This window comes from Gallinula chloropus (assembly GCF_964237585.1).
Source record: "Gallinula chloropus genome assembly, chromosome: 6".
Lineage (NCBI taxonomy): Eukaryota > Metazoa > Chordata > Aves > Gruiformes > Rallidae > Gallinula > Gallinula chloropus.
Window position 1 is genome coordinate 18,180,705 of NC_140091.1, and position 15,107 is coordinate 18,195,811.

The 15,107-nt window shown below is 35.1% G+C and overlaps 1 protein-coding gene across 3 annotated transcripts; it reads left to right on the forward strand.

The window, feature by feature from the left end:
• The first annotated feature begins 796 nt into the window (after positions 1 to 796).
• On the forward strand, positions 797 to 11,322 carry MTF2 (metal response element binding transcription factor 2). Of its 3 annotated transcripts, none has more exons than XM_084266484.1 (12): positions 797 to 887; positions 1,252 to 1,352; positions 1,675 to 1,823; positions 3,021 to 3,116; positions 4,176 to 4,244; positions 4,976 to 5,099; positions 6,202 to 6,269; positions 6,634 to 6,804; positions 7,433 to 7,541; positions 7,699 to 7,757; positions 7,881 to 8,006; positions 10,135 to 11,322. In XM_084266484.1, exons 1-12 carry the CDS (start codon positions 812 to 814, stop codon positions 10,487 to 10,489), a joined length of 1,503 nt encoding a protein of 500 aa, XP_084122610.1. In that variant the 5' UTR covers positions 797 to 811; the 3' UTR covers positions 10,490 to 11,322. The 3 variants fall into 3 exon arrangements, with proteins under 3 accessions (XP_084122610.1, XP_084122611.1, XP_084122612.1); XM_084266485.1 differs by having other exon boundaries at positions 7,902 to 8,006; XM_084266486.1 differs by having other exon boundaries at positions 7,705 to 7,757; positions 7,902 to 8,006.
• Positions 11,323 to 15,107: the final 3,785 nt, after the last annotated feature.

Here is a 15,107-nt window from a genome sequence, read left to right on the forward strand (position 1 = left end):
ATAGGAGAAGCTTTGTATTTGTAATAGCAAAAAATCAACTGCTTTATTTCTGAGAAACTTAAGCCCTTTTGTATAGTACTACTTCATGGTCTTTCATTTATTCATCATAACTATAAAATTCTAGTGAAGGAGTGCGATAATGTGTAGATTAAGTAACTTGTATTTTAATCCAGACTTCTACATTGATATGCTGTATAACTGGAGCAAGATGTAGTTTTGTTTCCATTTTGCAAGCTAGCTTTTTTTCTTAGGTCTACTGTTAACATATGATTTCTTTTTTATGCTTGCAGAAATGTATATGTATTAACGTTTATGAGTGTTGGAGCTTAATATTAAAACACCGTAGGCAGATATGTCAAAGAGATGTGCTGAATTATGCATATTTTTACATGAAAAGGAGCACAAACTAATGTAAATGCAAAGTATTTATATCATTTGTCTATGTAAGATTTGTTTATACGTATATTTTTAGCCTTCATTTACATTCTTTATTCTGTTATTTAACTTTCTATTGTTAATGTTAAGGAAACGCGGACTGCACAGTAAATATGTAATATACAGCCTATAAATTCCCAATAGCCTATGGTAAGTGATATAATTATTTGTAACACATACAGTTTTACAGAATGTCTGAATTCCTATTTGTTAGAGAGTTAGACTCTGTAACAACGTGTTTCTATAGTGCATGGATCTGTAACTGAAACTAAAAAAAAAAGTGATATGCATGGCAGCCGTTCCAACTGCAGATGTAACCTGGAAAAAAAAAAAATCACACTTTCATCTTTGTTTAGGAGCCACTGAAAGTGGGGAAATGGTCTGTACAATATGTCAGGAAGAGTATTCAGAAGCACCGAATGAAATAGTTATATGTGATAAATGTGGGCAAGGTAACTAGATTTTTTTTCTCTATTTACTGCGTTTTAAAAGATGTTTTGATTTGTTTTATGAAGGAGGATATTTGCCTGGCTATGACAGACTGCTCAACTGATCTTAAATTTTATAGCCCTTAGTGGCTATTAACAGCTCAGTGAATAATGATAATCCATGTTAAAGTGACTAACACCTGTTCTGTAAGTAAAGTTTATTTTTTCCACTAAGACAATTTAAAAGACCGTTCTGGATGTGCTAAACTTTCTGATCAGATTTTTGGCACTTAATGATAGATACTGCCTTGTAGTTGCATTAAAGCTATATGCAGTTACAGTAGCAAAAGAAGCTTACACAGAACTAACACTGAAATGTTTTGTTCAGGTTATCATCAGCTGTGTCACACACCAAATATTGATTCCACTGTGATTGATTCAGATGACAAATGGCTGTGTCGACAGTGTGTTTTTGCAACAACAACAAAGGTGTGTTTATAGAAAAATGCTGCTTAACACATCCCATGTTGTGTGCATACTATGTTTTTGAAGTTAAAACAAATTAAAAAAGCGTTTTTTTAGTTTCTTTTTGTTAATTTTGATTTGAATGGATGTTTTATGTTGGGAGTTAATTTTAGAAATAGATGCTATTTGGCTTCAATTTTATTTTAAAATTAATGCTAGTATTAAATACAGGTGAAAGTATTCTACTTCATTATAGATGCTTTTGTTATTTTCAAATACTTTATTTCTGAAACATTCCTATTATTATATTATGGTTTTGTAAACTAATGTATTTATTTTGGCCCAGAGGGGTGGTGCACTTAAGAAAGGACCAAATGCCAAAGCACTGCAAGTCATGAAACAAACATTACCCTATAATGCAACAGACCTTGAATGGGATGCAGGCCATAAAACCAATGTTCAGCAGTGTTACTGCTATTGTGGAGGACCTGGAGAGTAAGTAAACAGATATGTAAGAACTCTTCTCCATAATGCAGCTGCAAATTTTGGCCCTGATCCTGTAGACGTGCAAACCTGTTAATTTTTATTTCTATTGTGTCTAGTTATTAAACTCGCTACAAAGTGGAATTTTGAACTATGTTTTTCTTAAATGTCACATGGGAAATACTGTAGATTTTCTTCTCCCATCACATCTTTTAGTTTGTTTTGATTTGGTCATGTGATTATCATATAACATGACATTGCTTTATGCATTACATAAGCAAGAATATTTTTTTTGCATTGCTATTGTTAATGTGTAAAGATTGGAGTCTGCTTTTCTTGGAGTTCTAGGCAGTGGTTTTTTTCTGCTGTTATCTCAGCTGTCATTAGTCACAAACATAAATGTATCTACAAATTAATTTATTAAATTTTGTTGGAATAGACAGTTGTCTGATTGTATCTTAACATCATATCATAGACTGCAGTTGGCCAGGGAAAGGCTTTATTCCTCTTATGGCATTACAGAGTACTCTGCTGGTCATTTCTGAAAAGAAAGAGGACTTGTTAAGCAGGTAGAGATTAATACTCTGGTGTCTGCATGGACAAGTGAATGAGTAAAGTAGTATTGAAGTCAAGGCAGGTCAAGAGTCCCACAAAGCAGCAAAGCTTTTAAGTTTATGCTCACAGGACAAAGCTCTCGTTAGAGAGTTTTGCAGGCTTAGACAAACATCACCTTCAAGTTTGCATGGTTCCTTTTTTCAAGGGAGAAGCTGAAAAAGGATAAGGTCTCATAGTTTATATTTTTCCTTGTTTTGAGGATTCAAGTAGTTGAATCCTCAGAACAAATGTTTGACTTAATATACCTGTGTTGTGCTTCGGAAAATAATGAAGGAGCTAATCTGGTATGTGAGAAGGAGCTTATGTGGAGTTACTGAATTCTTATTATTAAGAATTAGAAGGTAGTTGCCAGAGGAAATTAAACTTCTAATTTTCTTTATTTAATAATTCATCTTTGTACTAAACTATGATTTATTATTGTTAGTCTTTTCTAATAATGATTTATTATGGAAGTCAATGTTAATTAAAATATCCCCACACATACTCTTAACGGTAAAAATGTTTGGGTTGGAAGATCCTTTGCTATTTAATTTAAATGTAATGAACACCTTTCAGTAATTTTAACATATTTTGTTTTTCTTTCTGTTGTTGAAGCTGGTATCTAAAGATGTTGCAGTGCTGCAAATGTAAGCAGTGGTTTCACGAGGCTTGTGTGCAGTGCCTCCAAAAGCCAATGCTTTTTGGTGATAGGTAAGAAACAAGCTGTACTTTATGGTTGTCTTTATGTAGAATGTTGAGAACATCTCACATGTAAGCTTTAAGGCATCTCTACAACAATAGTATGTTAAAAAAATGGAGTAACTCTTGTACAGAAGTTCATATGAAATAAGGCATGTGTTCCGGTGCCAGGAAAATGCAGTTGCTCATCTGTATTTAATGAACGAGGGTGGAGTGGTGGGTAGTAGAGAGGTAACCAGTCGGTAGTTCCATTTGGGCTGTTACTGACTCCACTTGGGAAGTCCATTGCACTGTAGCTGCTGGGGCATCAGAAGCTTTAAAGCAGATTGCTCTAGTGGGCCTGCAAATTATGTTAACGGCTTTCAAGTTCATGTTGTGTAGGTAATTAATCTCTTGTATGCAACAAGTACCGTTTTTCAATGTAGACTGTCTGTATATGTACAGCTGGTTTCCTGCACTAACAGTATAGGGAACTGGAGAAGGCTGGAACGATAGCTAGACAGAGGGGAACTCTGTACATCCTCTGTTAATGTGAGATGCATAGGGACAAAGGGAAAAGAGTGCTGATCTGTGCTTTCATTTTTAAGAGGCAGTTGGATTAGGTGAGAGAGAACTTCAGGAAGGAATCAAGCAGCATCTCATTTACTATTTATGACGCTTTCTTCTAGCTGCAATTTGTGCTGGAATGTTTGTATGAAGGAACTGAGTTAAGACTCAGGCATGCATGATGGGTGCTTTAAATGTATGCTTACACGGGTACACAACTTTCTGCATTTGAGAGAATGGAGTGGGAACATAACAGCACCTCCACTGATGCAGTCACAGGTTGAGGGATTTGAGAAGTATGAAACAAAATTGTGTCCTGCTACTACTGTCTGGCCTGTTAGTTAACAGCATAGCGTGTGGAAATTGATAAAAGAAGGTGGAGTATGAAGGGACTCTCAAATACATGGATGAGTTTTTAGCCTGCTTTAAATTTCAATATTTTTCATAATTAGGGTGTTAAAGCATTAAGAGTGTGTGTACAGACACCCACCACTTGGACACATGTGCATATTTGTGTGTTTTCAGGTTTTATACATTCATTTGCTCAGTTTGCAGTTCTGGACCAGAATACCTCAAACGTTTACCCTTGAGATGGTAAGCATGACTTAAAGAGAATTGAATACATGCTCTGCTCTTCTCTGGTGTTCATCTTTGGCATTCTCCTTGCAAAAATGTCTGCTTGGTATCTTGAATTGTTTCCTGAGTTCTTATGCCTTTGTATAAACAGGGCAAGTTTTGCTTCAAAACCTATCCTTAAATGTAGAGATTGCAATTGTGTACTCAAGATTTATTCCTGGGATTGTTGAGTAAAGTAATGAGCTACTTGTGGTGTGAAGTTTGAGATATATGAACCAAGGTCTTTTGCAGGTTTAGGATCCTGCTATTAGATAAGCCAAATATAGTGAGTACTAGAGTCCGCATCTTGATGTATTTAATAGTAGTTTCTGTGATGAGACCTAATGGTCAGTTGTAGTTTGAAATCTTTGGACTAACCCATATTAGAAATTATATCCAGTTTAATGCTAACAAATATATGGTGGAAATTAACTTGTTAAATGTTAATTCACCAAAATACTTGCATGAATTCAATACTTAAATATCCCATGGTTCAGACCGGTTTTGGAGTGTAGAAGAGTATCATGACACTGAGGTGAGCAGAGATGAAAAGTGAGAATCAAAGCAGAAGGAATCACTTGTGTAAGAGAAATGACAGGACACTTCATAATGTTCCTTGCATGGAGCATTTTAAGTGGTTTTGTATTCCTGTGTTGTAACAATATATTGTCATTTTTCTTTGTTTTGATTAAAATATTTATAAATTCTAGGGTAGATATAGCACATCTATGCCTTTACAACCTAAGTGTTATTCATAAGAAGAAATACTTTGATTCGGAGCTTGAACTCATGGCCTACATTAATGAAAACTGGGATAGATTGCATCCTGGTGAGGTAAGTAATGAGAGTACTTGTTCTTGTTTGTTTTCTGTTCCTCACAGTTCATACAGATGTCCTAAAAGTTAGTGACCGATCAGCTCTCTTACTCTGGATGTTCAGTCTTTATTACCTTAACATTTAGGTAATGTTAGATAGTGAGACCATCTTTAATTTCCTTGCAGAAATAGAATACTTTTTTACCTAGTGTAAGTTTTCCTGAGCTATAAAATTTCTCAAGTAGTCCATATAACTGTTATTTTAGTATGTGCATGGCAACTTTAACGCTTTATATGCAACCATTTGGTTTTTTTTCTCAAGCTGCTTACATTTGAGTATGAAGAAAAGTTTTTTAGATGTAGGTAAAGTAGGTGGAATGATCAGACCTCCTAAGCTAGTAATCTTTAGGATGTTATTTAGGATGGGGTAAATACATGGTAGTTCTCTGTAGTCTAGTGCTGTGGAGTTACAAAACCTGTGGGTAGCAACAGATTGTACTGGATGCATATGGTATGTATTTCAAAAAACCCAGAACAACAAACAAACCAAACCCACATCCAAACAAAAACCCCTCAGTTGTTACTTTCTTTGGCTAAATTTGGTTGAATACTTCCCTTAAGTTGTCAGGGCTTTTCAGGGCCTGACTTTTCAGGGCCTCCTCCGTTGTGTTGTTGAATGCTGAGTAATGTTGACAAAAATGGGAATTAGGTTCTGTAGCAGGATCTTGTCAAAATGGTCTCTAATATAACTTAAGTTCTTGTCAGTAGAGTTACCTTATGCTTGCCAATTCAGGTAACTTGGGAATACATATTGCCAAGTGCCGCAGAAGAATTCTTGTTAGTCGCCTTGGCAGTGCAAGCTAGTAATACGTTCTCTGAGTACACTGAAATTCCTTGAGATCTCTTTCTTGTACTTAAAAGTAAAACTCAAATTTCTTGGCCTGGGCTTGATCCTGGCATGAATTCTGGGGAATCACAGAATACGTGGGACAATGGCTAATACCCTTTGGGTTTAGGTAGTTTCTGCAGCTAATACTTCATAAATGTTTCACATCCAATCTGTAGTTACGGTAATTAAAATTAACTGGAATCTTTCTTTAAATAATTTCTTAATTACACAGCTGGCAGACACACCGAAATCTGAGAGATACGAGCATGTGCTGGAGGCGTTAAATGATTACAAGACCATGTAAGTTATCGGTGCTTCTTGTTTTAAATGTGGTTTGCCTATTTGATCTGATGTAGATTACCATCTTCAGTCTCCTTTGCTCCGTTTGTCTAATAATCACTTAAGCTGAGGACAACACTTAAATTTTAAATGTGTGCCTATTTCAAACTGTAACATTATGTAACTACTTGAGTGGACCCCAGATTTTGTGGAGGGCGGGAAATTAACTTCCATTCTCTTTCCACTTCACATTGTGTATTTGGGAGTGAGGGGGAGAATAAAGTAGCATTAGAATGAATATTTTAATTTGCATTGTTGTGCATGTACACTGTTTTAAAAGTTGTTTTTCCTGGGGTCAGAATTTAAACCATTTTAAATGATCTAGGTTTATGTCTGGAAAAGAAATAAAGAAAAAGAAGCATTTGTTCGGCTTGAGAATTCGTGTTCCACCTGTGCCACCAAATGCTGCATTTAAGGCTGAGAAGGAACCAGAAGGAACTTCTCATGAGTTCAAAATTAAAGGCAGAAAATCGTCTAAACCAATCCCTGATGTGAGGTAAAATAATTCGATCCTTCCAGCAGTGCTGTGGTGTTAGATTTGGGCTACTTTGGGTATATTATTTTTGGTATCTACAGAAACGTTCTTTGTATTTTTAAATTAACTGTAAAGGTGGAGTAGTGAGAACAAGGTCTCTGTGTTAATTTAATTAACTATCTATGAGGATTGTTCTTAAAAATCCAAACCAAAAACCTCAAATGAAATTTAGCAGTAAGAACAACAGAAAATATCCTGTCTTTGCTGCCTTTTGGGAAACAATCCCTTGACTTCCTGGAGCTCTTATGGGATAACTTAACTAGAATTCTAAATAGAAAGTATGATGTTAAGTTGTAACTTGTATTAGTAAATTATTTTTACCAAGTGTGACCATGTGAATAGACATCTAACTCTTGTTTGTTCTTGTTCAACATGAGGAAATCTGTGATGTCACTAGTATGGTGATCTTGTATCAGTTTGTTGTTCTAGAGGCAAAAGTATGTAGTGTTGTGACAATTTTGATTTACCAGAATAACCTTCTATTTTGTTTTGCAGTAGACATCTAATTATGTATTCATTGCCAAAGGAAAACATGTATTCAGTGAAAATATCTTCACTAATACAGAAAAATTTACATTTTTTTTTCTAGGGACTTAAGTAATGGTATAGAAAGAAAGGGGAAAAAAAAGTCAGTAGGTCGTCCACCTGGTCCTTATACAAGAAAAATGATTCATAAAACTCCAGAGTCGTCTCCTCTGGTAAGGTTTTGCTGTTATTTCCCCCATTTTCTCCTCTAACTGGATTATCATTTTTGAAGAAAAACATGATGAATTAATCCAATTGATGATATTTCCCTTGTTTACCCTCTAACAAAATTGAAACAATTGAAACAGACTTTTTTCTTTTCTTCCTTAGGATAATGAACCAGTTCCAGTGGTAGAGAACCCAGCCTTGGAATTACCTTGCACTGTTGGGTAAATTGGAAAAAAACCCAAACAAACCTTCCCTGTAAAATAATACTATGTAACTTATCTGTTTGCTTCTGAAATGTCAGCTCAGTTTTTAATGTGAAATTAATTATTTTCATTACATGGCAACCCTGCTGTCTTGCATATCAGGAAGTCTGATGGAACTGCACATTCATCCAATACCTCAGATGTGGAATCCACAGGTGCTGCCAGTATGAAAGAAACTACCTCATCTAGCATTTCCAGACATTATAGGTAACTATTCAATTATTGTCATCTAAAAGGATTAATATTTGCAATGTATTTGCTTTCATGTTTTTTGAGAGAGGGCAGTGAACAGTTGCTTCAGCAAAACTTCACTCAATAATCAGAAGTTGCAGGGATTCTGCAAGAAATATCTTGCCAAAGCATGGTAGTGTTCTAAGTATGACTTCAACAGAACCTGGTGACTTCCAGTCAGTTCTGAACCTTTTGGCTAACTTAAATGAAATTTGATCCAGGTAATTCCAAAGAAATGAGTCTAACAAGATTCATGAAGATAGACGCTTGGATCAGAGACCCAAACCAGAAACCCGTGGTTATGGGTTAAAGGCACACAAAAAAAATTTGTGTTAAAGGCACACAGTTTTCTAATCCCCTGTGGCCTAGTCATTGCCAGTGCTGTAGCATTGTGGGTGGTGTGTTTGGTTTCATGTTCTTGCTGTTCTGTTGTGAGGTTTTGGTTTTAACAGAACAAAGATGATAAGGTAGGATGTTGATGTAAGTCATAAGGCAGCTGTAGTAGATGAAATGCAGGTAAGGGTATTGCAGAACTGGTGGGAGAATATATAGAGAAGTTTCGAGGATATTGCAAAGGGGCATAACGTGGAGGACACAGTAGTTTACTGGGATTTGGAGTAATGATCAACTAAGGCTCAGAGCTATGGACTGTACAGGGAAATGTAAAGAAATAGAACAAAAATAGTGGACAAATAGGACAAAAAACCTGGTCTTTATTATTTCAGCTTCCAACATACAGGGTAAAGAACTACTGTTCTTTGTTGATTTAAAATATGTAGTTAACTTTAAATTTTCTGAAAATAATTAAACTCCATAAGCACATCCTGACCTTAGTCATAATAAAGGCCACAAAAGACCCAAATTGTACCCTGAGTTAATTTTAGCAGCTTTTGTTTTTGTAGCCTTGTGTAATCATGCTAAAGAATAGTAAGTACACTGTGATTTTTCTATAGTCAGTAGAGCATGAAATTCTTTTGGCACAGCCTTCCTAAATAAATTATTATCTACAATCAGTTTTTCTGCAAATAAATTGTTACTTGAACTTTTTCCTCACAGTTTCAGCAAACATAAATTTGTTTCATTGAGGTTCATGGATCCTTAATCTCCTTATTTTGTCTCCTCACTCTGTTTCATGCTATCAGATGCTTTCATGAGTAATTTTTTTTGGTGCGTGTTAGCTTGCTACAAATAGTCTGTCTTCAAACTCATGTTTAACTTGCAGGATTCTGTAATTGTTACCGAAGGACTTGAGTAATTTCTGCTCTTAATTCCATTTTTGTTTTTTAATATTGTTAGAAATACACCCTCTCCTTCAGATACATTATGTGGGGTCTTGAACATCAAAGTTTGCATACAATTTATTTTAGGACTCTATGAAACATATTTTAGTATCTGCAAGTTCAAGATGTAGGTTTTTGCGTAAGGATTTATGTAGTGGACACCCTTAATGATGATTCTTGGTTAATGTCAAAAAAAGCTTTTTTCGTTCCAGATACAAATCTGTGTGACTTGTGAATACATATTTTGCTGGACATATACGATAAATTTATAGAAATTCATGTGTGCTGGACAGTAGTGATGTAGAATACACTTTATGTTATTTCATATCTCAGAATTTAAATGTATTTGAGGTAAATTCATCTTGGAAGAAATAACTATGCATGAATTTGTTTAATTACAGTCTTAAGTAACATTAGATCTCAAACTCTTTCATAGTATAGCTTTTTAAATTGAGGCTTACCTGTGTGATAAATCTGCACAAAGTGTGCTTAAATTTGAAAATAAATACAGCTTCATCTGAAGACTGGGTTTTTTTAACTTGCTTAAGAATGGGATTAAGCTTTGTCAGTCAAAATAGTACTTTTAACACAGCTCAGCATATGTTAGTATCCTTTAGGTAACCCTGACATGTTAAATGAGTACAATTTTTCTTCTGTAAATAATTTTGCAGATGCTGTATTTATAGGCAGCTTTATATGGAACAGGTATTTACATCAGTGGAAAATAGAGCAAGGAAGTTAATTTGCATGGAGCAAACTGATAGTGGAGGAAATATTTTGAGTAAGTTCCATGTAGTTAATGCAGTTTGTGGTTTTTTTAACAGTTTATCTGACTCAAGAAAAAGGACTCGTACAGGACGAACTTGGCCTGCTGCAATACCACATTTGAGAAGAAGAGGTCGCTTTCCACGAAAAGCACTCCAGACTCAAAATTCAGAAATTGTGAAAGATGATGAGAGCAAGGAAGACTACCAGTATGATGAACTCAATACAGAGATACTTAACAACTTAGCAGATCAGGAGTTACAGCTCAATCATCTGAAGAACTCAATTACTAGTTATTTTGGTGCAGCAGGTAGAATAGCTTGTGGGGAAAAATACCGTGTTTTGGCTCGTCGGGTGACGCTTGATGGAAAGGTGCAGTATCTTGTGGAGTGGGAAGGAGCAACTGCATCCTGACTGTAGGACTGAACATTATGTTCACTGCACTGTCATCTGTAAGTACAGTTCATAATGCAGAGCCACGAGAGAAACGTGTCTTTAAATGTGTTTCTGAAAACAAGACAAAACCAGTTTAGCCTTAACATGTAATTGTTGTCATTACAGCTCTTGTGATAAAGACTTATCTTTTTAAAATCTGATCTGAAACATAAATTTTTTAATCTGAACATTGTTAGATTGTTTTAGGTTGGGATATTTTGGGTTACAATTGCTTAAAAATGTGCATGGTGTTTTTTAAAAAAAAAGACATTTTCTAGAGAACATTCCATGGATACAGTTATTGTGATTTAGAGAAAATATTATGTAGATAGCACAAATCTTTGAAAAATTTCGGTTTGTTTTCTTACCCAAATGTTTGCAGAAATGTATTTCTATTTCAATACTTTCTAGATTTCATAAGTGCAGTGTATATAATGCCTACTGAAGACTGTAAAATACTGAAGTTTTCTTTGAAACAAAGTAAAAAAAAAAAAAAAAGAAAAAATATATTGAGCCTGTAAATTGCTCTGTGACCAGACTTCATTGTCTTCTTAATATATTCTTTGTGTGTGTGCGTGTGCGCATGTGTGTGTCTATATACATATGTATATGTGCACACACATACTTGTGCGTGTATATATATGTGTGATTGTGACCTATGCAATATAAATTATGGGATCGGGCAGCTTCTGAGGATACATCCCATAATTCTTTTTTCAGGAATAGTTGCCAGTATTTACACAGCAGCATTTCTTCTCAGGCTTATTGGGTGCTGTTGCTTTCTGTGTACTAAGGAAGAGTGTCAAAGCAGTGCAGCGTGTTCTGGCAATGGGTGCAGTCATTGATGTTCATGTGCTCTATACTCCATTATTTTCCATGTGAACTAGCTGGTAAAAAATAATGCAGGATCTGAACATGTTGAAATTACTCTCAAATGGTTATTTCTAGTAGAGTTACTGTGGCACACTGATTGTAAATTTTGTGTCCCAGTTATCTAAGTTGACAGGAGTCACACAGAAGATTCCTCCATATCTATAGAACCAGTCATATTTTGATAAATGTAGTATGAACAAAGTGTATTGCACAGGGTCAACAAACAGTTTGTTGCCATTTGAAGTAACATTACTGATTTTATTACAACATTACCTCTTTAGTTTTTATAAAATATACCGAGTTTTAAATTGATAAGTTTATTTACTTGTTTAAAAAAGTCTCTTGCCAGTATTAGATATTTTTTTCTTTATCTGCTACTTTTGAGGGGTTTTTAGCCAAAGAGTAAACAGAAGAATATTTTTACTTTGGTGGTTATTCACTATACTGTGTAAGGTTAGTTTTCATACATGCTTACAATTTACCAACAAATTTAAATTGCTTAACATTTGTAAATGACAGAGTGGTTTCAAGTGTATTGCCTGGGTTAGTACTTATTTATTCCTTTACATGATTATTTGACTTCTGCTTATCTTGAACATCTTGAAAAGGTGATTTTTACATTTTCCCTTTCTGTCACTGTGTAGCCAAAGGAAGCAGAAAAAGCTTTTTGTCCTGAGCTTGGTTTATGGCTGGCCAGGTAATACTAGCTTTATAAAAATGCTAATTAAAAACTGCCACTTCTGTTTACCTTCACTAAAATATGTGGTTTTTTTCTCACACCCTCAGCTATTAATTTAATGTTGCCTTGCCTATAGCTGCAATATTTTGATAACACAGCAACTTCATGTTAATTTTTGAATGTTTATATCTTGGGATAATGCAAAATGTAAAATGTAAAACCTTTGTAACCTTACTCACACCATCTGTATCTGTCTTTATTATTTCACTTGATCCAAGTCCTTTAATTCTAACTGAACACCAGCAGTATTTTTCATAAAGTTTCATTCAAAGATAATTATTGGAATGTACTTGGGGATTTGAGGGGGGGAGGGGGGTGAGGGGAGAAAATATTTGTCAAACTTAAGCTGTCCATAGACTTAACTGTTGTGAATGATGTCATTGTTTCATTTTATTATGGTGGTTGACTCTGATGTTCAGTTTGTATTTTTGGAATTGCTTTTTTTCTTAGAATTAAAAGACCAACATTAAATGTGCGTATTTTTTTGAGAGAGAAGAATGAGTTTTGGTTCTGTATTCTTGTGAAGTGCATATTTGGTAGTGTCCTCCCAGCCCTTGTTTCACTATCTCTAGCTTTCCTCTTGCTGTCCTGGAGACACTTGTGCTGCACGTGAGACACTAATTAGTGTTCCAGCTATGCTCAAGGGATGCTTTGTTACAAGGTGTCATGTACTGAAAAATGCTGCAATAGTGCTGCTGAAAACACAGCTAGAGTAGTAATTAAAGCACACCTACAAATGCCTTTCTCTCATTTTATGTGAATTTCATTGTATGTAGTAATGGAGTGTCTAAAGGAAAATGCAAATGTTGCTGTACTTAACAATTTCATTTCGGTATGACTTGATCATTGTATGTATGCATGTCTGTAAATATATGTAATTCAGCTTTGTTGTGGTCACTGATTTAGAACCATTTCTGTGTGTATCAGTTTTAATATTTTCCCATTTACATATTTGTGTTTCAGTACTACCAGTGTTTAGGTGGGACAGTTTCTCTTGAGGCGATTCTAAAAAATGTGTCACATCCACAAGACATAAAAGAAATATCGGCGCTTTACTGGTCAGAATTGTAAAATAGTCATCATAGCAAGCTGCTTGTTAAATCACTGGTCTCAACAAAAACATCAAGAGGAATTTTAAATAAAAACTACGCTGTTCTATGCATAACAGACATGTTGAGTGAGATTGCAAAGGAATTTTGATAAATCTGAGTGATATGTGAAATGAAGGTCAAGATTTTTATTTAACGTGAAGACCAATACAGGCTTTGTAGGTGAAGACAAGGAGTTTGTTATCTTAGGAAGTGGGGGAAAGATAAGTGGATGAACAGGAAAATGGTCATGTTTCTGAAACATCCTACTAAAGTGATCTTCAGTGTTGTGTTTTAAAAGGAAATTGGTGAATTGAGATTGGAATATGGCAAGGCTGGAGACAGAGCAATAGTCAGAATACAGTGCTAAGATGAGCTGGACAGAAGCATCAGCTCTTTGTACAGCGGGAAGATGATGAATCTTGCACATGCTATGCAGGTAACATTTAAATTGTGTCACTTCTCTAGTTACCTCACATCTGCTTGAATGAAAACTAACACTGCAGTTATTACAGGGGTGTTACAGCAGAAAATGATATTTTCTAGAAATAGAGAAAAGGGTTTAGGATGGTGAATGAGTTGTGTTTTATTAATGATGAACTTGAGCTGATGAGGTCTAAACACCCATGTGGTGGTTTCAGATCTGTTTAGATTCTAGTTTGGTCAAAAAATCAGTAATGTGTAAGGAAAGAAATCAGTGTTGTAAATGTCATGTTTGTAGAAAAGTTGATTCATTTTTAAATTGGATCATCTACAGATGAGTTGTAAAGAAGAGAAAGGAAAAGATAATCCTTTGGAGTCCCTAAAGAAAGTTCGAGGGGGAATGACCATCTTAGAGAAAAGAGTGCAGGATGATAGAAAAAAGCAGAAGACTGTTTCGGGTAGAAGCTGAGCACAGTCAGAGCATGAGCTTGGAATCTGACACTTTGGCTAGTCTTTTGTTTCCATCATTCAGCAGCAATGAAACAAGATTTTTATAATTATCATGATGCTTTTATCTGTTTTGCATTTCAGAATCACTTAATGTTCCTCTCAGCTAGCTCATATCTGCTATTTTTTAATCAGACTTTTTTCATACTACAGTGAGATTCATATACCATAACATCAACATCTAGTTTTCATTGAAAACAAAATATATTGCCTTGCCACTACTGCTTTTAAAATACAGCTGTAGCTCATACAGTTATTTTCATATCGTCTTCTAATCGGTTCATTGATACTACTTCACTAATGTGTATTTCTTTTAAACTTGTTCTAATGTGTTTCCAGCTTCTGAATTTAACAATACCCTGTTTTCTTCCTGTCATTAGCTATTTAGCTTGGCACTGACAGACTTGCATTTGTTTTTTGTTTCCTAGTCTTCAGTTTGCTTTGTCCTGTGTGGCAGCATGAACTTGCAGTCTTGATGTCTGCAGTCTTACTCCAATAAGCTCACTTGCTTTAAAACCTGCTTTATACCAAGAAGCTAATTAATAGTTCTATCTTGGTCTAAATAGTTTGTTTTTCTGTAAGTACCATTTCAAAGTATTTCACTTGTGCTCTGCCATTTCCTAATGAGTACTCACAAAACTGTTGCTCTTACTGCGTTCTCATGCTGCCATCCAACACGATAGTTTATTGCTTTGCTGTGTACCCCTCTCAAGAACGTTACTAAGGTTTCATGCTTGGTGTTTTTTCACCTGCTTACTCTAACTTGGTATTCATAACTTCACGAATTGTTTGCATGATAGTGTGGCTGCATGAAATTGGGAAGCAGGAAGATTGTAACTTTCTATAGATTATCAACAGTAGCTGGAAATTCAGGGAAAGGGAAATAATGAACAATTGGAAAGATCTTCAGGCTGCTAAAATATATTGTAGTGGTAGCCAGAGGAAAAGGTGAGCCTAAGAAGGGTAA

Bases quoted from the DNA above. Each gene is read 5' to 3' on its own strand.
- MTF2 (XM_084266484.1), top strand. From the start codon at position 812: ATGGTCTGTACAATATGTCAGGAAGAGTATTCAGAAGCACCGAATGAA. The intron at 6,805-7,432 runs GTAAAATAATTC...TTTTTTTTCTAG, and splicing joins AAACCAATCCCTGATGTGAG to GGACTTAAGTAATGGTATAG. The intron at 8,007-10,134 runs GTAACTATTCAA...TTTTTTTAACAG, and splicing joins AGCATTTCCAGACATTATAG to TTTATCTGACTCAAGAAAAA.